The 20,899-nt window shown below is 50.1% G+C and overlaps 1 protein-coding gene and 1 non-coding gene across 4 annotated transcripts in view; both read left to right on the top strand.

Moving 5' to 3' along the window:
- The window catches only part of Ctdspl (CTD small phosphatase like), a 131,786-nt gene extending 120,289 nt beyond the window's left edge, over positions 1-11,497 (top strand). For 2 of the 3 annotated variants that reach the window (XM_052723844.1, XM_052723852.1), the window contains 3 exons: positions 888-980; positions 4,790-4,975; positions 8,011-11,497. In XM_052723844.1, the coding sequence (XP_052579804.1) occupies positions 888-980; positions 4,790-4,975; positions 8,011-8,136 (405 nt within the window). In that variant the 3' untranslated portion in view covers positions 8,137-11,497. Of the gene's footprint in view, positions 1-887; positions 981-4,789; positions 4,976-5,244; positions 5,584-8,010 lie in introns of those variants that run through there. The other variant, XM_052723861.1, reaches the window with a different exon arrangement.
- Positions 11,498-18,224: 6,727 nt separating this feature from the next.
- Positions 18,225-18,297, top strand: Trnak-cuu (transfer RNA lysine (anticodon CUU)). Its single transcript has one exon. It is a non-coding gene; the product is annotated as a tRNA-Lys (tRNA).
- The last annotated feature ends 2,602 nt before the right edge of the window (positions 18,298-20,899 follow it).

Genomic DNA, 20,899 nt, shown 5'->3' on the forward strand with positions numbered 1-20,899 from the left:
TGTACCCCGCCCCCTGGGGTGAGTTTTGTTGTATTCACTAATTTCTGTAAGTGTCTGCTCAAGGCTGTGAGCCTGGCAGGGGCAGGCCTGCATCCCATTCAGCCTTGAAGCTGTACTCAGCACAGTGCTGTGGCCTGGTAAATATGTTGCATCTTAAAGAGGTAGCTAACTGCCGAGGAATTTTCTCAAGTTTTAATTGGTTCCTCTCCCTTCCCACTTCTTCTCCCTGGCTTTGCCTTTTCTCTCATCTCCCAGTTCCCTCAGATTCATTTAACCTCCAGAAACAGGAGCCTGTGTGGTAGCTGAAGCCACGCGGCTTTGTAGTCCTTTCTGCGCTGACCGAAAGGGTGCACAGGGCCCAACTGTATCAGAGAGACACCCCTTGACACTCTAAATGACTTTCTGTGTTCCCACATCAGCAGAGTAACCTCCACGATGTTGAGTGGAAGGTTTTCAAGCGTGCTAACCCAGGCCTTCCCATGCGGTGGGAGATGGGGACGTTCAGAGTAGAAGGCAGCAGCCAGTTCTAGGCTTCCAGAAGGACAGCACCTAGGCTGTGGTCTGTGTCCACACAGGGACTGACTCACAGTGGGTCCCAAAAGCCACATGGGGTGAATGAGTGGCTTCCCCCGAACATGGCACAGCTGTGCTCCACTTGCTAGCTCTGAGGATCCCTAAGACCCTTGACACCATGGTCAGCTTCCCTTTCTCTCTGTGAGGGTTGTCTACACCTGGAACCTGCATCCGGCTCTCCAGTCCGAACCTCAGCACACCGTGCATAGGCCTGGCCCCAGGAGGAGGGCCTCTTGCGGCAGGCAGCTCTTCCGAGGCCCGGGCCGGCTCTGGCTGCTGCGTGACTGATGGCCTGTTGTCTCCTCCCCTTGCAGGTGTATGTGCTGAAGCGCCCACATGTGGACGAGTTCCTCCAGAGGATGGGGCAGCTCTTTGAGTGTGTACTTTTTACTGCCAGTTTGGCTAAGGTGCGTCCTGCTCCCTGCTGCAGACTCCCAGCCGACGTCCCAACCCCTCCACCCTCCACCACCCCCCAAGCTGCCAAGAGCCTTTTGTTAAGGTGGAGGAAGCTATTTTTACGGTGACAGGTTCCCACCCCAGATGGGATGGATGCAGGCCATGTGCACACTGCCAGGCTGAAAGGCTTCTGGTTACCATGGTGACGGGGAGCATTTAGAACAAATGCTCCATGCAGTTGCTGTATGCAGCCACCTGAAACCAGTTATCCACAGATGAGATCACGAGACCTGTCCACTGTGACTGCGGAAGGATGGCTGCACAACACGGGCGTGGTGGGGCGTCCCTCTTCTGTTGACTGGCAGCCAGATGTTAGAGGTCTCTGTGTCCTTGGGTTTAGTGGCCACAGGTTTTGGGGAGGAACGAATAGAGACAGGTATGAAGTGTCACTTAGAGGCACAGGCTGATGAAGTTCTGGCTGGCTTGGGGAGCTGTGTGGTTTCTGGTGAGTCCCTTTACTTCTGGCACCTCGGTTTCCTCCGGTCTAATTGGAGCTAATTCCGTCTGCTTGATGGAGAGGATTAAATGAAATGGCCCCTGTGAATGGCTCAGCACAGCTCCCGCATCCTATTAGGCAGACATTCGCTGAGCCCTCACCACCTTCTGGGCCCCCGCTCCGGGCACCGTCACAGGGTGAGCATTCCTGGTGTTCAGTATAAGTACCGTAAGTATTGGTGGTGGTAATAGCATCCAAACGGGCTCATAGGTACCATGCTGTACTGAGGGCAGGCAGAACAGGCCCTAGCTCCCCCGCCCAGGTCTGCCCACCACGGTTCTCACAGAGTCATGCAGTCCACTTGGTAGCACCACCAATGTCTCCGTGAGCACCTCGGAAACTCTGAGTAGCCCCAAAGATGAGTTCTGTGGTGTGCAGGTTAACCCTTTGTGTGCAGAACTCCTCCGGGGGCCACCAGCAGCTTCCTCCTTCGTGGCCTGCCTCAAGCAGCACCCTCCTCCCTCTACGTATTGAACCTTGGACTCCAGGTTCTCCACACTGCTCCACTGGCTGTGCTGACCAAGGCAAGGGCCGCCTATATAGCGCTCCGCCAGCCTCATCGGCTGGCCCCAACGTGAGCTGCTAAGGAGAGAGCCTGCACCTGGGCTTTGTTCTCTTGTACAAGACGGAGCACAGCCTCGAGGAAATAGTCTTCCCCAGTGGCACCAGGACTAATTGTGTGAGCAGCTTCAGTGGTGCTTCTGATGCTGCTCCGGGATGCTAAAGAACCTGAAGTAATAACCAGCCAAATAGCAAGCTCGAGGATTGCACCAGCGCGCTGGACTGAGGCTTGTTTTTCCTTGGCGAGACTGAAAAACACTCTTCCTTGGCATTGTCCCCAGTGTTCGCCTAAACATCCGTGTTTGGGCTGCTCTTCCTGGGCTGCTCCCTCCTGCCCTACCATCTGTTTCTCTAGCCCTGCTTCAGTGTTATTCGTGCCCTGCAGAGCCAAACCCAGCTCCCAGGACAGCCTTGTAGCCTTTCAACCCCAATGGCCGAGTTGAACTGGTGGGTGGTCAGCGTTCTAGCTCTCGGTGATGAGTTTAGCTCAGCACTCAGCCTGCAGCATTTATATAGTGGGTCTCCCTGCCTCCTGCCAGGGCCTGCAGGTACCACCCGCTGACTCCCAGACTCCGTGGTGTCTGCTGTTCTGTCACATACCCTTTCGTTCAGTCTCCCTTTGTGCGTGCGTGCGTGGTAGGGCACCAAGGATACAGAAGAGAAGAGATGAGCCCATGCGTGTGGGCTGCCTGTAGGCTTCATCCTGATCTTGCAAGCCTGGAGCCCCCAGACACTTCCCTAAAAGATGATTAACAGGACTGGAGAGACGGCTGAGTACTGGCTGCTCTTGCAAAGGACCCAGGTTCAGTTCCCAGCACCTACATGAAAGCTCTCAACTGTCCCTAACAGCAGTTCCAGGGGATCCAATGCCCTCTCCTGACCTCTGTAGACACTCACACACATGGTGCCCTACATCTATGCAAGCAAAACACTCATACACATAAAATAAAAACAAATCAATCTTTAAAAAAAAAAATGGAAAGGATGGTGGTAGCAATGAAGAGAACACGAACCATCGTTTTCCATCCAGGTCAACCCTTTATAGACTGCTCACATTCCCCTTAGCCAGCTTCACCCAAATAGTGCTCTGAGCTGCGTGGTCAGTAGGAGATGCAGCTGCCCTGGGCCCCGCCTCCCGCAGGGTGTCCTTGGAGTGAAATGGACTTTCCCACGGGCCCAGCTGCCGTGCATCTACCGTGGCCTTTATGACTCAGTCTCAGGTGTTTGTTCCCTGGGGATTCCCGGCTGTGGGATTCCCAGCTGTGGGCCTCACTTTGGCCTCGCTGCTGAGTCCAGGCCTCAGGCTTGCAGGACAAGGCAGGGATGATAAGATGTGCTGTATGCCATGTGCTTGCTCCAGAGACAGTGGGGAAACAGTGGGAGTTTTAAGCAGGGCAGGGACAGGATGGACTGGATGCCCTCCAGTGGCCACTCTGACAACAGTGAGGTGAAGGCTGGGAGGGGAGGGCCTGCAGGACTAGGAACCTCCCCGGCCGGGAGACCTGGTCCAGAAAGATGATTAGAACTAAAGAAATGAAGGTGGGAGGGAGTCAAGATATTTTTGGAGTCGAAACTGACAGGAACTGCTGATGGATTCGATGGGCGAGAACTGTAAGAATGTGGTGTTTTCTGTTATACGTGGAGAGGAAAATACCACAGTCTAAAGTACTTCAACTATTCAGTCCTACAAGTGGTGTAAGCGGCAGATGAGATGGCTCAGGGGGTCAGGGGACCTGCCATGCAAGTCAGGCGATCTGAGTTCAGTAGAAGGGAAAAACAGTTCCATAAAGTTGGCCTCTGACCCCACGTGCACGTCATGGTGCCCTTGTGCACATACACAACAACAATAAAAAATTTTAAGTAAACAAATACAAAGTAAGTCTGAGAAACTGGGAAGGTGACATCGCTGGAACTCGCGTAGAACCCAGTGTGGCAGCCAGTGTGCCCCTGCGGGTCCAGCACTGGAGGGGCAGAGACAGGTCCCGGGGCTCACTGCAGCCTGGCAGCTGGTCTGGCTGAAATGAGAGCTGCAGGGTCCAGGGAGAGACCCTGACTCAAAAATAAGGTGGAGAACAATAGAGAAAGACACCCTACAGTGACTTCAGTGTGTCCGTGCACACATGTACACCCACCCACACCAAAACAAGGGGTCAGTGTGTCCATGCACACGTGTACACGCACACACACCAAAACAAGGAGTAATGCTAGGCAGTTTCTTACAGGGCCACAGATCTGCATCTTCATAACTCTGTTCACTTTCCTGAATTCCTTAGAAGAGCAGGCCTTTCCTTCCTGCTTCCTCCTTCCCTAACACTTCTGGCTGCCTTTCTTCTCTCTAAAGCTCCTCCCACCCACCCTTGCCTGCCTTCATGTAGCTTTTTTTTTTAAAAAAAAACCTTATTTTCTCCAGTCTCCTCTGGACAACTGCCAAAAGTTACAGCTTGCCAGACCTGGGGTTTTTCTTTCCAAATCTAATAAAATACACCAAAACAAAAAGTCAGAGCCTGATGTCATGACTCATGCCTGTGATCTCAGCACACAGGAAACTGTGGCACAGGAGAACCCCATCCTGGGCTGCTAAGTGAGAACATATCTCACCCTCCTGCCCACCCCACCCCCCAAAAAGGGACAGTGTGTCTTGGTGTCCTGGGTGAATTTCTGGCTCTTCCCATTGTTTGGCCTTATTGAGACTCTTCTTTCCAGTACGCAGACCCTGTGGCTGACCTCCTGGACCGCTGGGGCGTGTTCCGGGCCCGACTCTTCAGAGAATCCTGTGTTTTCCATCGTGGGAACTACGTGAAGGACCTGAGTCGCCTGGGACGGGAGCTGAGCAAAGTGATCATCGTGGACAATTCTCCTGCCTCCTACATCTTCCATCCAGAGAATGCAGTAAGTAGTCCCAGAGGGGCTTGAGGCGCTGTCTTACTCTAGATCCTGCCACACGGGCTCCACTTCTGAACACCTGCACAAGGGGAGCTCTGGGATTTTTTTGGTTTTTTGTGTTTTGAGACAAGGTTTCTCCGTATAGCCCTGGCTGTCCTGGAACTCACTCTGTAGACCAGGCTAGCCTTGAACTCACAGAGATCTGCCTGCCTCTGTCTCCCGAGTGCTGGGATTAAAGGCGTGCACCACCACCTGGCACTTTTTTTTTTCCCCAGATCTTGACTCAGCCACTTAATAATGGCATGACATTGGCTTCATCTTTAGCCTCCTTTCTCATCTGCAAGTGAGACTGGCGGACACTGCCTCCTGGGATGGTTGAGGACTCAGTGTGGTGATAGGTCAAAAGTGCTCAGAACAGTGCTTAGACCTGGCGAGTGCTCGGCATGCTGCCTCCTTAGCACTGAGTATTGTAATGGAGAGGGCTCTTTCTCTCTGCCACTAGCTTCATGGAACTGGTGCTGCCCTAAGCTTTCTGACCTCTCAGACTCAGGAGGTGACCCTCAACAGAAGTGTATCTTCAATAAAAATGAATAAAGCTCTTTAGAAATGGCTTACCATCAGACTGTCAGCCCTGCCACCTCAGAGGGATGTCTGAGAAGCCCATGTAGATAGGTTCCCTGTGTACAGCCCCCTGGAGTGTAGCCGCTCTGGCACCTGCCCACCAGGGCAGCACAGCTCACAGAGCAGGAAAGTGGTGCCCTCCACCACTTGCTGGGCACTTCCAGGAAGAAAAGCCAGGCCCACTGGGGACTGCTGCAGGGTCAGCACACCAGGCCCCGTCCGCATCATTCTCTGGGAAAGACACATGCTTCCAAGGCTCATCCCAAGCCTTCAATGCAGATTTCCCATGAATAAACCTTTACCGCCCGCCTCCTCCCCGAGACAGGGTTTCTCTGTGTAGCTCTGGCTGTCCAGAAACTTGCTCTGTAGACCAGGCTGGCCTTGAACTCAGAGATCCTCCTGCCACTGCCTCCCAGTACTGGGATTAAAGGCATGTGCCACCACCACTTGGCCATACATCCCTTTTTTAAGTCTAGAATTCTATAGCTCTACTTATTATAAGGGGGAAACTACATTCAGTTAAAAGGTAAAAATAAACAGTCAAACTGCCTTACAGTTAAATATGTTCATGTTGCCAGGTGTGGTGGTGCACACCTTTGATCCCAGCACTCGGAAGGCAGAAGATCTCCGAGAGTTCGAGGCCAGCCTAGCCCACGTAAAGAGCTTCAGGCTAGCCATGGCTACATAATGAGACCCTTTAAATAAGTAAATAAGTTCTTGTTGATAAGTCAATCAAATTCCACGTGATGCACCTGGCAGTTGTCTCCAGCAGATGCCATGTGTCTCCTGCTGCCATAGCTGCCTTCCACACACCGCACCGCCATTTCCTGTGTTAGTACTGTACACACGAAGATACAGTGTGTCTCCTGCTGCCATAGCTGCCTTCCACACACCGCACTGCCATTTCCTGTGTTAGTACTGTACACACGAAGATACAGTGTGTCTCCTGCTGCCATAGCTGCCTTCCACACACAGCACAGCCATTTCCTGTGTTAGTACTGTACACGCTGTTCACCTTGTCATCTTGATGGGTTGTCTTGGATTTGAATTGTTTAGGTCAGGATCTAAGGATGGACCATGCATTGCTTCATTTAATGTGTCTCCATTCTAAACATTTCTTCCCTCCCCATTGTTTCTTCTCTATCATTTATCCGTGGAAAATTTACTAATGTGTCTTATGGGAATTTTCTGTACCCTGGATTTGTCTAGTCATTAGTGATTAATGTCCTCTAGCCACCCCTTCCTCCTTCAGGCGAGCAAGTAGACTTTCTGTCTGCTATTTGATTGGATCCAGGCTTTCTTTAAAATTTTCTTTTTCAATAGTTTTAATTTTAATTAACTGTGTGTGAGTGAGAATATGCACCTGAGTATAGTACCTGTGGAAGCCAGAAGAGGACATCAGATCCCCTGGAGCTGCCTGATGTGGGTGCTGTGCTGGGAACTGAACTCAGGTCCTCAGCAAGAGCAGTACACAGTGCTCTTAGCCACCAAACCATCTCTCTAACCCCTCATGTTAATTTTTTAAAGAATTTATTTTTATTTACATCTATACGTGTGTGTGCTACACGCTTGCAGTACCCACAGAAGCCAGAAGAGCACAATGGATCTCCTGGAGCTGGAGGTAGAGGTGATCATGAGTCACCTCATGTGGGTGCTGGGAGCCAAACTCGGGTCCTTTGGAAGAGCAGCAAGTTGTCTTAATAGCGGAGCCATCTCTCCAGCCCCTTCTTTTTTCTTGTCTAACAAGAATATGTCATAGGTGGGGCTGTTGACATGGTTCGGTTGATGGAACGCTTAACTAGCATGAGTGAGGCCCTGGGCTCAATCCCAGGACTGCAAGTAAGTACGTAAATTAATAAATACCTTTTGGTTTCCCCAGATTTCTTTTTGACTCTCTTCTGTGAACTCCTAACTGCTCTCCACTACTGCCGCTCACTCCCTTCTCCTCTACCAAAAGCTAAAAGGAGCCTTCTCTTTGCCAGAGTTTCCGGATGCCCTGAAATTCGGCATTTCCACACTTACCTGGGTACTGCTAAGCCTGGGCAGGCACCCTCTGCTTCTCTCTGACACACAGCTTGGAGCAGTGACCCTAAGTAGAGTCCGGACTGGCGTGCCCGGATTGGGCTCTGTGGTTGACGGGTACCCTCTGAGAGGCATCCGGGGCTCTGGCTGGCTGTGAGCTAATTCAGTGCCGTAAAGAGAGCTTTGAAAACGGGCAGGGAGTGTCCATCTTTTCTTCAGCAGGAAAGCTAAAGGGGGCAAACTCACACACACCAGGGGCCCTCTGCCTTACGGAGCCGTCTCCCACACCTGTGCCAGCCTGCTTCGGCTCTCGCACTAACTGGGGAGCGAAGGAAGGATGATGATGACAGTGTCCCCCTGGGTCCCGCTCCACTTCCTCCACACACACTGTCTTGCAGGTGCCTGTTCAGTCCTGGTTCGATGACATGGCGGACACAGAGCTGCTGGACCTCATCCCGTTCTTCGAGGGCCTGAGCAGGGAGGACGATGTATACAGCATGCTGCACAGACTGTGCAGCAGGTAGCCCCAGCCTCGGCCCGTCCCCACCGTGCACTCTGGAGGCCCTGGCTCAGGGGACCCTCCTGACCTCAGCTCCCTGAGGGGAGCCTGAGAAGACTCCATGCTCTGGGCCACAGGGTGAATGTCGCCATGCCTACCTGTTTTGGTTTTTTTTTTAAGAACAGAAACAACTATTTTAAAGAAAAAAAAAACACTTTTAATAGATTTCATAAAAGGACATGCATTTTACCAGATTCGATTTTCTTAAAACATACCAAAAAGAAAAAAGAAAAAAAAAACAACCTTGGTATCTTCCAGATGTCCTTTCAGCTGTCCTCCCCCCCAAGAGACAGTCTGTCCCCTTTGCCCAAGTTTGGAGCAGCTGACCCAACTCAGAATCTCTTTCCTACAGGATGAAGTGCCTTTTTGAATGTTATTTTAAGCTGAGAGTTAATTTTTGTATACAACCTCTTTCCAGACATCTTTTAGTCTTTTACTGTCTCAGACACTCTAAGACAACAAACAGGACCATTTTATAGAACCTGGTAGCCTGTGTGGCAGGGTGAGGGTATGGCCAGGAGAAAGCGGGTCACAGGCCCCTGCCTCCCAACAGCTGCGGCTGACCGCCTGTGGCGTTCTCGGGCTCCAGCTCCCTCGGACAGGATTTTTTTCATGCCTTGTCATTGCCCCCACTCATTTCTGGCCAGTCTGGAATGTACCTGCCAATGGCCCAATGCTTTATGAAACAACCGATTCCTTTTATCATGATCTCTGATGTTGATAAAATTTGTCTTGAATTTCCCCCTTGAACAGTGACAGTACGTCACATCTGCTTTCCCACGACTGTCACATCTGTCCCTTGCTGTTTTTCTGTTGTTATTGGTTTGAGGAGAATCGTTACAGAAAACCCAAAACCCTTGGATGGTTAAGTCTTTCCTTTCAAAGGCTGGGTACACGTGGAGCTGTTTGGGACTTTGCTGCTACTGTGCTGCCACCAAATGGAACTGACCAGCGGCTGTCACACTGTTCTTTGCCACTGTGCCTATGCTCAGAATACGCTCACCGCTCAACTGCAGACTTGGACAGGGTCAGAAGCAGGTGTCCCGCCCCATCCAGCATGGCCCCAACTATCTCCCTTCCTTGGCCCTGGCCACCAATAATGCTCAAGGGCACAAAGATTCAAAACAACACAAAACAAAAGCAAGGGCCAGAGCACCGCTCAGGTGTGGCGTCCGCCTCACACTGCAGTCAACATCAGAGCCCACGGTAGAGCTCTTCGGTCTCGCTTGAGAACCTGTGGCCTCAACCAGCTGCCAACGGACGTGGCCCAAGTCCATCTCAGCCTCTTGGGAAGCACAGCCTCTTCGAGCCAAGGGTTGGAGAAGCCTGTCTAAATGGGAGAAGGGCTCCTCCCTGGAGCCCGGGGGTCTCTCTCGGCCCGGCCGTCGTTCCCAGTTTGGTGTTTAGCCGTGCTGCGTCGCGCTGCTCCCTCGTCTGAGGAATGAAAAGAGCCCTTTCTGTTGGCGCTCTTGCCTTAGTCCTCTGTGGGTTGGGCCTCAGCCAGATTTCTGCTGGGAGTTGCTGGTACTAACAAGACTCAAAATCAGGGGTCAAACTTCAAAAAAAAAATTTTTTTTTCCTTTTACAAAATAATGAAGCCAGCTACCTGGCCTATCTTCCCACAGTGCTTTGGTCTGGGAAACCACTGTGCATTCAGAACAGAAATACATAGGGGTCATCAGATCTCCTGACTTTCTGAGTGTTCCAAACCCAGTAATCCCTGTGCCAATTACAATAGAAACTGCCCCCTTGCTAAGCATCACCACAGATAACAGTTCCGTGGCAGATCCGCACATGCCATAAACCCTCATGGAAACTAGTCGTTAACCGATCCCGCTGCCTTAAGTGTCTTGAGTGTCACGGTGTCTGCCGTGGGTTGATTTCCACACAGAACAAGGCCTGGGTAGGAACCTCAGATCGTCACCTGTGCCTCTTGCTGTGTTGTTGGTCTCACGGGCCTTATTTGGAAAGGGGGGCAGAGTGGACTGAAATTCCAGAATATTTCAGGAGAAACGAGCCTGGAAACAGTGCTGTGCTTCAGACAGGTTCAAGGCCAGCCTTGGCCTTAGCATTCTGGAGCTGCGTGTGCACTCAGGACCCAGCTTCCGGTGGCGAACCCTGTTCTTGCCACCACAAACATGGAATGTCTCTGGTGGGCGGCAGGGCCTCTGAGGGTTCTGAAATCCGCACCTTATTGGACCAAGCTCCGAAATGCCAATTTTTCTTTCTTTAAAAAAAAAAAATCTGCTTTATGTACATAATTGAAAAAAATCTATATTTTTTAATCAGTTACTTGTAAATGAAGCAATAGAATTCTAACAAGGCCAAGAAAGGAGATGAATGTGTGAGGTTTATTTTCTTAAGGTAAATACGGGTATTGCTTTTAATTGTTAGTTTATTAAAGTGTGGGCTTGAAAACTTACCAGCCACTTCTGTGTGCCATATCTTTCCCACATTACCAAAACACTCCATCTCCTTAGCCAAAAGAAACGTCTGACCTCCCGGGTTCATGGTCCTCTCAGCTCCAGGTTAGGACCCCTCTCCTAGACAAGTGCTTTTGACATGAAGTTCTGGGGCAGGACGGCTTGGGATTGTGAACTCCAGCCTACACCTTTTGCATGACCTCAAGTGGGGGCTTCCTGGGTGCCCCTGACCCCTGATGATGTTAGTGCTCTCTCTTCCATTTGTTCTGGAATCCTCCATGTTGGTCTGTGGTTTCATGCACTAGCTGTTTGTAAACAATGCATTTGTATCCTAATAACACTGCCTGTCACCCATGGCAGTTGGTGGGGATTCCTTTGACACGGTGCAATGTTGATGAGATGACTTTGGGGACATGAGGATGTCCACATGACACTAACTTGTCATGGTTACAGCATTTGAAGTTGGGGTACGAAATGAAACCTGTAAGTGTGTATAGCCTGGCAGCGTTCTACAACCCTGTATTTTGACCGATGGCTTCCTAATAAAATCCAGAAACACACAGCCCTTTTGGTCAAACACTCGTGACGTTTGTGCCTCTGCTTCTAATGGTGCTGTGCTGGACAGCTGGCATGCCAGGGCTCGAGAAGAGCGGAGGGTTCCCTGCACAGACTTGCTGGCTGCCTCTGCTCCTGCTCTACTGTAAATCTGACCATGTCCATCCCTCGAGCTGCCCTGAAGATGGATACCCCAGCGGTGGTGTCGGTGTCTGGGGAGTTACGGTTTTCTGCTGGATATTTGAATGTGACGATCCAGCGCTGCTTATGTGGAGTGTGCACGATTCTGGGGGCAAGTATTGTCAATCAGTAATTCCCTCCTGCCGGAAATAAACTCGTGAAACTGCACTGTCTTGTGGTTGACCTGCTTCTCCAGGCCTGTTACGGGGTTTTATTTTTTTTTTCCTTCCCCTGCACACCATACCCTGCTGCTTCCCACTTCTACAGAGCAGGGTGGATAGGAGCAGGGCAGCAGGACTCAGTGCCAGAGTTCTTGATCTCCGCCCCCCCCCCCAACATAAGCTAGAAAACCATCCTGACCCTCTTTCCCGAGACAGGCAGGGTGACTCCATCCTCCCATAAGGACTCCAGCCCTACCAGCAGGCTACCTCATGGTCTTTGGAATTCATGGGAGGGTCCTGGGACCAGTCCCCTGGGATCGAGATAGAGCTCTAAACACCCCATCGCCACCATAGGTTCTGGGTACCTGCCCTTCACAGCAGAACTGCCCAGCCAGAGGACAGTCACTTTGAGTTAACCTGGTGCTGACTTCTAGTCTGCCCCCGTCCTGTCTGCTTCCCTCTGCTCCTACTCTGTACTTTCATATCCTCTGCTATTTTATACCTCACATACGCACAGGCTTGTAGCAGCCCTGGGCAAGTGGAGACAGTCATCAGAAGGACACTTAACTGGGACTTGGGCTCCCTGAAATGTGCCCTGTGCTTTTCTAGTTATGACAAGAATGGGAGGGAGGGAGCAGAGGTAGGAAGGGACAGCCTGGGAACATAGCAGGCTAGCTGGCAGTCGGTGAGCTTATGGACAGGAAGTGCCTGTGGACTGCTGGCAAGGTCCCTGGAGTATCCAGGCATGTTAATTTCCCTTTGCTGGAGATAGCTACAAATCAACAGGATGCTCAAAGCCCAGAACCTCTAACTAGTGAGGCAGGCTAATCCCAGAACCGACTGGACCCTCAGGTTGTGAGACAGAGGCATACAGGCCCCTAAGCTTTCCAACCAAACCCCACAGCACAGCTCTAACTACGGCCACGCTGAGAATCACCTGAGGTTGAGTGCATTCCTCACCACTGCCTCCCCACCCCACACATCACCTGGAGGCCCTTAAAAATACCAATTCCTGCCGGGCAGTGGTGGTGCACGCCTTTAATCCCAGCACTTGGGAGGCAGAGCCAGGCAGATCTCTGTGAGTTCGAGGCCAGCCTGGTCTACAGAGTGAGATCCAGGACAGGCTCCAAAGGTACACAGAGAAACCCTGTCTCGAAAAACAAAAACAAAACAAAAAAAGGGTACCAGTTCCTGAAGGGTGACAACTCAGTGGGTGACGGGAGATCTTGCTGAATCACTGAAGCCCCAGCACCCACCTAGGATACAAGCTTTAAAGCAAAAGTGAGTGCCTAAGTTCAGTCCCTACAATGGACATAAACGCCGGGTGTGGTGGTATGTCCTTACAATCCCAGACCTAGGGCAGCAGAGCCCAAGATACCTGGGGCTCACTAATTGGTAAGCTCTAGGCCAATGAGAGACCTTGTCCAAAGGAGGCATACAACATCCTGAGGATAACATTCCAGCCTCCAACGTGCATGTGTACACACGCACCGATGCACACAAAACACAAACATGCTCATCACACCAATACATGCACAGAAGGAAAAGGCTAGACTCCTCAAGGCCACCCTGGCTACTCTGACTCAAACCTCTCAGAATGGGAGCCTTCTTTCAGACACTCCCAGTGATTCGAATGTGCAGCCAGGGCTGGGAACGGCCGACTGGCTACCGAGGACTGGGAAATGTGCCCCCAGACTGTGCCAGGCCTGGTGCCCACACAGCGCAACCTCCATGAGCAAGGCTTTGGGAGTTGACATACAGCTTTCTTTGGAAAATGCTTCATACATGTTCACTGCTTTGAAAGGAACCTAGAAAAGTACCGAGAGCCCTTCATTGGTGCCGGGAACCTCTCCATGGCCAGAGCAATGGCATTGCTAGAGGAGAATCCTGGTTGAGGGTCTGGAGCGATGGCTCAGCAGTTAAGAGCACTGTTGCTCTTGAGGAGGTAGGACCAGTTCCCAGCCTCCTTATCAGGTTGTTCCCAACCTGTAACTTCAGTTCCAGGGGATCCAATGTCCTCTTCTGGACTCTGTGGGTACCAGGCACATACATGATACACAGACATATATGCAGGCATTCCCACATACAGATAAAGTAAGTAATTTTTTGTAAACCTTGGCTGGGTCAAGTGAATGGGAGCCCAGGTCACCTGCCAGGAGCAGAACACAGCTGTCCACTCTTCTGCAGCAAGGGTAGGACAGTGTTCTGCCCCCAGCTGTGTCCTGACGGACATACTCCCCTCACCAGTATGAGCCAAGCAGCGGAGAGGCAGCTTACATTTGCAGGGCCCGGGATCCATCTGTCCCAAGTACCGTAGGGTTCCCCTAACACCCACGGGACTTGACTCCCAGCTAACACCTGCCTTAGGGCCTGAGGCACTTCCATATCCTTGCCTGGCAGCCAGATGTGAGGACCCAGGAGCTGGGCCAGGGGTCAGAGTGGAAGGGACAAGAATCAGAGTATCTCCAAGCACTCCCAGTTGTCAGCAGGAGCAGAGCCAGGTGACTCTTCCCATGCCTATGTCCTCCCCTGCAGGGGGATTACTCACCAGCCTGGGGGAGACTAGGCCGAGCACCTGGGGGCAGCACCTGGGGGGCGGGGCCTACAGCTGCTCCCTCACCTAGGTCAATATTGACAGAGAAGGTAGGGCCTGAGATAAGAGGTAAGAACATAGTAGCCCCAAACCCCTGGGAACCTGCAGGTTGGGATTGTAGGGCTGCCTGGGCCAGAAGTCAGTGGGATGAGGAACTTACCAGACAGCACAGCCAGGCAAGCCCAACTCAGACCCCAAACTAACAGCTAAGGATTAGGGTGGGCTTGTCCACAGGGGAGGAGGGGATGGCCAAGCAGAGGAAATGGACCAGAACCCTTCTTGCTCTAGGGAAGGAGAGAGGGAGAGAGTGGGTACCTGTCCCTCAATATTGAAGTGACTGGGCCTACCCTGGGTGCTGTGGGATGTCCTGTATGTCAAATGTGTTTCTGATTAGTCAATAATTAAAACACTGATTGGCCATTGGCTAGGCAGGAAGTGTAGGTGGGACAAGGAGGAGAATAAAGCTGGGAAGTGGAAGGCTGAGTCAGAGAGACACTGCCAGCCGCCACGATGAGAAACAGCATGTGAAGATGCCGGTAAGCCACGAGCCATGTGACAAGGTATAGATTAATGGAGATGGATTAATTTAAGCTGTAAGAACAGTTAGCAAGAAGCCTGCCACGGCCATACAGTTTGTAACCAATATAAGTCTCTGTGTTTACTTGGTCGGGTCTGAGCGACTGTGGGACTGGCAGGTGATAGAGATTTGTCCTGACTGTGGGCCAGGCAGGAAAACTCTAGCTAGAATTGGCGTCCAACGTGGTGGCAAGAGTTTCCACCTAAAAACCTGAAAAAAGATTCTAAAATGGAGCTAAAAACAGCTTCCTAATTGTCTCTCTCAAATGAGCGGCAGCTGCCGATTTGAGCTACTGGTGGGTTCCTATCGTGCACGCTCGACCTGCTGCCGTATGGCGGGAATGAGGCCTCTGCAAGTGGCACATTAAGCTGCTTGGTGGATTTAGCCTTTGCTAGTACAAAACAAAACAAAAAAAGAGGTTTCTGGGCTACACGCTGCTTGGATGAAAGCATAGACCCACGATAGCTCCCAGAGCTGGTGGTAAATGTAGCCATGTTGGGAAGCTGAGGTGGGTGGAGCCAGCAACCACAGCTGCTGCAGTTTAAGGCAATAGATTCACAATAAGACAGATTCAGATGTAATAGTTTACAATGTGTGTAAAAGATACGTAGGCTTGAAAGAGACAAAAAAGATGATATATAGAGTTATAGAAACAAATACATAGTTTTAAAAAATAAAGTCTTTAAAGAGACAGTAAAGGTAGTATAAAAAATAAGCCACATAAAAATGGATATTACACAGAGAATCTGGATTGTGTTGTCTTTGGGATTTTTAACTACAGAAAAACATTTGATCATAAAAGATGTTGAGTTAAACCAATATGTATATTTTAAAGGTACCTTGACTTCAAAATTTGAATATAAGGATATGTTGCTTTGGAAAGGAGACTCTGCTTTTGTTTCCACAGAAAGCCAGAGGCTATGGATTTGTTCCAGATTAAGATACATCAGGTTTGACCAGCCAAGACCCCCTGAAAGGTCTCCGATGACACCATGGCCCAGATGATCCAACCTCCAGAATGGTTTGAAGGCAACTGGCTCAGACGATACACCCTCATGGACTATTCCATAATCCAAAAATTTTCTTTGTATCCCCATAAGCTGCAGCGCCCCCCTCCAGCAGGAAGTAGTAAGAGAAGCTACGCCCAAATTCCCAAATTATATGTAATTTTAATTTGTTAAGGTTAAAACCTTCCTTTTTGAAAAAAAAAAGGGGGAAGTGCTGTGGGATGTCCTGTATGTCAAATGTGTTTCTGATTAGTCAATAATTAAAACACTGATTGGCCATTGGCTAGGCAGGAAGTGTAGGTGGGACAAGGAGGAGAATAAAGCTGGGAAGTGGAAGGCTGAGTCAGAGAGACACTGCCAGCCGCCACGATGAGAAACAGCATGTGAAGATGCTGGTAAGCCACGAGCCATGTGACAAGGTATAGATTAATGGAGATGGATTAATTTAAGCTGTAAGAACAGTTAGCAAGAAGCCTGCCACGGCCATACAGTTTGTAACCAATATAAGTCTCTGTGTTTACTTGGTCGGGTCTGAGCGACTGTGGGACTGGCAGGTGATAGAGATTTGTCCTGACTGTGGGCCAGGCAGGAAAACTCTAGCTAGACCCTGGGTCTCAGTTTCTCTCTCTCTCTCTCTCTCTCTCTCTCTCTCACACACACACACACACACACACACACACACACACACACACACACTCTCTCTGCCATAGGTGTAATGGCCACAAGATGACCCAAACCAGACACCAAGAGTCAGGTCTGCCATGTCTCCAGGCTCCGCAACCACAGGTCACAGGGTGGGGGTGGGGATGGGCACATCTAGGGTAGGGTGGTTTTGCCCAGGTAGTGTCATCTGGGTCCTAGGGACACAGGTCTTGTGTCTACTATTAAGCTATTGGGGCTGGATTGTACTAGATGGGGTGTACTTCCCAAACTGGGGGGATGGAGGGATATCACCCCCTGGGGAAGAAATGTCAGCTCATTTAAAAAAAAAAAAAAAAAAAAGCCTGAGTCCCTAAGGTCATTCACCAGGGGGTGCCAGAATGCAGGCAGAGAACAGCTGTGGAGAAAATTCTGTGCCCTGCTTCCATTCAGAGCACATGCCGGGGTTGGGGATTTAACTCAGCGGTAGAGCGCTAGGCCCTGGGTTCAGTCCTCAGCTCTGAAAAAAAAAAAGAAACAGAGCACATGCCTGCTTGTACACACACACACACACACACACACACACACACACACACACACACACACACCCCATACCCCATAGGACCAGGCACAAGCCACAGCAACACCCAATCTGAGTTAACTGTGATACATCAGCCACCATCCTAGAAGACACAGCTCTAACAGGGCCTTGGTCTCACTGGTCCACATCCCACCGGGGCCTACAAGTCCTGGAGAAGAGCCCGACCAAAAGACTTCCAGTTGAGGGCAGGGAACAAGGAATGGAGAGGGCAGGAGGCTGCTTCCGTGTGGACAGTGTTGTTTGGGCTAAGACCTGGATTCAGAAGAGGAGCAGAGACGGGCCCTGGGGAGGCAAGGACACCAGGCCCAGGAGCAGAGACAGGGGCCCTGGGGAGGCAAGGACACCAGGCCCAGGAGTGGTATGAGGAAACAGAGCAGAATGTGCCGGGTGCCTTCCAGCTACGGGAAAGCACCGCACAGCTAGACACCATAACTAGTGGAGGGATGCCAGATGTGCAGCTGGAGGGAGGTTCAGGTAACTTGTCCCCATCAGAGGCTGGGGACAGTGGGAAGAGGTTAAGAGGTTGAGGTGAGATGTCTCCCTGTAGCTGATCAAGACCCAAGGGATGGAAGGTTCGATGGTGGAGGGGGCCATGGGGAAGTGTTAGTGAGTATTCAGAGTTTATAGAGTGGTAGTTCCACTTTTTATTCTGTGTCTGTGTGTCTGTGTATGTCTGTGTCTGTTTGTGGGGAGCAGGAGAGTGTCACGTGCACAGGTACAGTTGCCCTTGGGAGGCCAGAGGCTGGCATCTGATGGCCTCCTCAGTCACATCTCCACCTTTTTTGAGACAGAATCTCTCACCGAACCTAGAGCTCACCTAGGATCCTGTCTCGGACACCCTACTGCCCCCAGTCTCAGTGCTGGGCTACCGGTGTGTGCCACCACACTCAGCCTTTACATGGATACTGGGAATCCAAATTTCATTCCTCATGTTTGGGCAATAAGTGTTCTACCCACTGGGCAATCTCCTCGGCCACATAAAGTTTCTGTTTTCAAGTTGGGGAGGTAGAGATGTGTATAGATGATAGTGATGATCAGTGTCCCCATGCCACAGAATTGTACACTTAAAAATGTAGGGTGGCACACACCTTTAATCCCAGCACTCAGAAGGCAGAGGTTGGCGGATCTCTGTGAGTTCAAAGCCAGCCTGGTTGACATAGTGAGACTCTGTCTCAAATATAAACAACAACAACAGCAACAAATGGTAGTGTGGTAAATATTTTTGTTTTGTTTTATGAGACAGGATCCCCATAACCCACACTTATGGTGATATTTTATTTGTATTAAAATGTTATTTGTATGTTAATAAATAAAGTTGCCCGGCTAGCTCAGTCGGTAGAGCATGAGACTCTTAATCTCAGGGTCGTGGGTTCGTGCCCCACGTTGGGCGCCATTTGTAGCTAGAGTTTTCCTGCCTGGCCCACAGTCAGGGCAAATCTCTCTCACCTGCCAGTCCCACAGCCGTCAGACCCGAACAAGTAAACACAGAGACTTGTATTGGTTTCAAACTATATGGCCATGGCAGGCTTCTTGCTAACTGTTCTTTCAGCTTAAATTAATCCATTTTTATAAATCTATACCTTGCCACATGGCTCGTGGCTTACCGGCATCTTCACATGCTGTTTCTCATCGTGGCGGCTGGCAGTGTCTCTCTGACTCAGCCTTCCACTTCCCAGCTTTATTCTCCTCCTTGTCCCGCCTACACTTCCTGCCTAGCCAATGGCCAATCAGTGTTTTAATTATTGACTAATCAGCAACACATTTGACATACAGAACATCCCACAGCACACACTGGCCTGAAACTTGCAATTCTTCTGCCTCTACCTCCTTAGGGCTGTGACCATAGGTAGGTGCCTCTATGCCCTAGGATGGTTTAAAAAAACTTAAAAATAATAAAAATTTTAATGTAATATTTTGCTTAAGATTTCTTTCAAGTACAATGTATTTTGATCATATTCAGCCCCCCATCGACCTAACTCCTCCCAAGCCCACCGCCACTGAATCCAACAGGATGACAGATTGGAAGTATTCAGTTAGCTTTCTGTATCTGCAGGTTTCACAGCTGTGGATTTGACTAACTTGAACAAAAAGACTTGAGGGAAGGCTGTGATTACTAAACATGTTTAGACTGCTTATCTTGTCTGTCCCCTGGGTGTGACAACTGTGTACAGTGCTACATTGTTTTAAGTATTATAAGTGGCCTAGATATGGTTGAAAGAATAGGGAAGGGTGTAGGGCCGTGGGTAAATACTAGCTCATCATCTTGCGTGAGGGGCCTAAGCAGCCTTTGATTTTGATATCCATGGGAAGCATAATTAGTCTTCTTACAGATAGCAAGGCATGGCTGTATTTTACCGTAACTTCTAAAGCTATGGGAGGGGCCTAGAAGGCAGACACACTGGCACACTCCTATAATCCTAACGTTCTGAGGCTGAAGCAGGATTGCCACAAGTATGCAGCAGGTCTTTCTTTGGGCCACCAGCTCCCAAATAATGAGACAGAGACTTCTTATTTATTATGAAAGCTTGGCCTTAGCTTAGGCTTGTTCCGAACTAGCTCTTAAAACTAAAATCAACCCATTTATATTAATCTATGTTCTGCCACGTGGCTTGTTACCTCTCCTCCATACTGTCTGTCCAAACTCCTCTGAGTCTGGCTGGAGAATTCTGCCTCTCCTTGTGGCAAAGTGTCCGGGCACAGGTGTGTGGGTTCTCTCGAATCCATGGAAAGAAGACTCAGAGGCACCTTAAAAATGAATTTAGGCCGGGCGGTGGTGGCGCACGCCTTTAATCCCAGCACTCGGGCCGGCGGATCTTTGTGAGTTTGAGGCCAGCCCGGTCTACAGAGCGAGATCCAGGAAAGGCCCTAAGCTACACAGAGAAACCCTGTCTCGGGGGGAAAAAAAAGAATGAATTTAGCCTTTCTGGCTGTAGGGGGATCCAGTCTCTAAAGACTGAAACATTTTCCCTTCGCCCAGGGCATTTTTTATTTTTCTCTATATTTACAGTTTAGCCAGTTGATTTCCATATGTTCAGAACAACCTGAAAGAAGCTCCCCAAAATACAATGCCAAGTGCAAATCCCTCATCATCAGATACCACACTTTTCCGGGTTTCCTGAACCAAGTTTTGTGTAGGCCTTTGTATCCTTGGGAGACTCCCAGACAAGATTCACATAGGCAACAAGAGAAACAAAAGGTGTCTGCTAAACAAAAGATGGATTAGGGCTAGGTGCTTCTCTCTGGAGCCAGGCCAGGGATAGCCCAGTGGGAGTGCTGCCACATCTCCTCTTCCCAGAGTTCTTATCTCTTCCAGGAAGTCCTGCCTATCCTCTTCTGCCTAGCTATTGGCCAGTCAGCTCTTTATTAAACAAATCAGAAGGTGCCTTGGCAGAGACACATCTTCATAGGGTACAAAAAGATTATCCCACAACATAGGTATGAGGCCGAATTGGGCTATATATGGAGACCCTGTTTTTTTTTTTTAAAAAAGAAAAAAGAGAGAGAGAGAAGGAAGGAAGGAAGGAAGGAAGGAAGGAAGGAAGGAAGGAAGGAAGGAAGAGAATAAACCAGGTATAGTGGTAAATTCCTGTGATCACAGTATTTGAGCAGTGGAAGGAGGAGAATCAGTAAGTAGTTCAGGATCATCCTTAGCTACATAGTGAGTTTGAGGCTAGCCTGGGGTAAATGAAACCCTGTTTTAGAAAAAAATAAAAGGGAACTGCAAGATGGCTGGGTGGTGGTAAAGATGCTTGCTGCTGAGCCTAATAGCTTGAGTTTGATCCATGGGACGTACTTAAAAGAAGGAGGAAATGGCCTCCACAAGTTATCCTCTGGCCTCCATGTACACCCCATGGTGTGTATGTGCACACATATGCGCGCGCGCACACTACACACACACACACTGCACACACCACACACTACACACACACACACACACACACACACACACACACACACACACACACACACACACAGAGTAATAAAAAATCCAA

This window comes from Peromyscus californicus, unplaced genomic scaffold (assembly GCF_007827085.1).
Source record: "Peromyscus californicus insignis strain IS unplaced genomic scaffold, ASM782708v3 Scaffold_11__1_contigs__length_118956290, whole genome shotgun sequence".
Classification (NCBI taxonomy): Eukaryota; Metazoa; Chordata; class Mammalia; order Rodentia; family Cricetidae; genus Peromyscus; species Peromyscus californicus.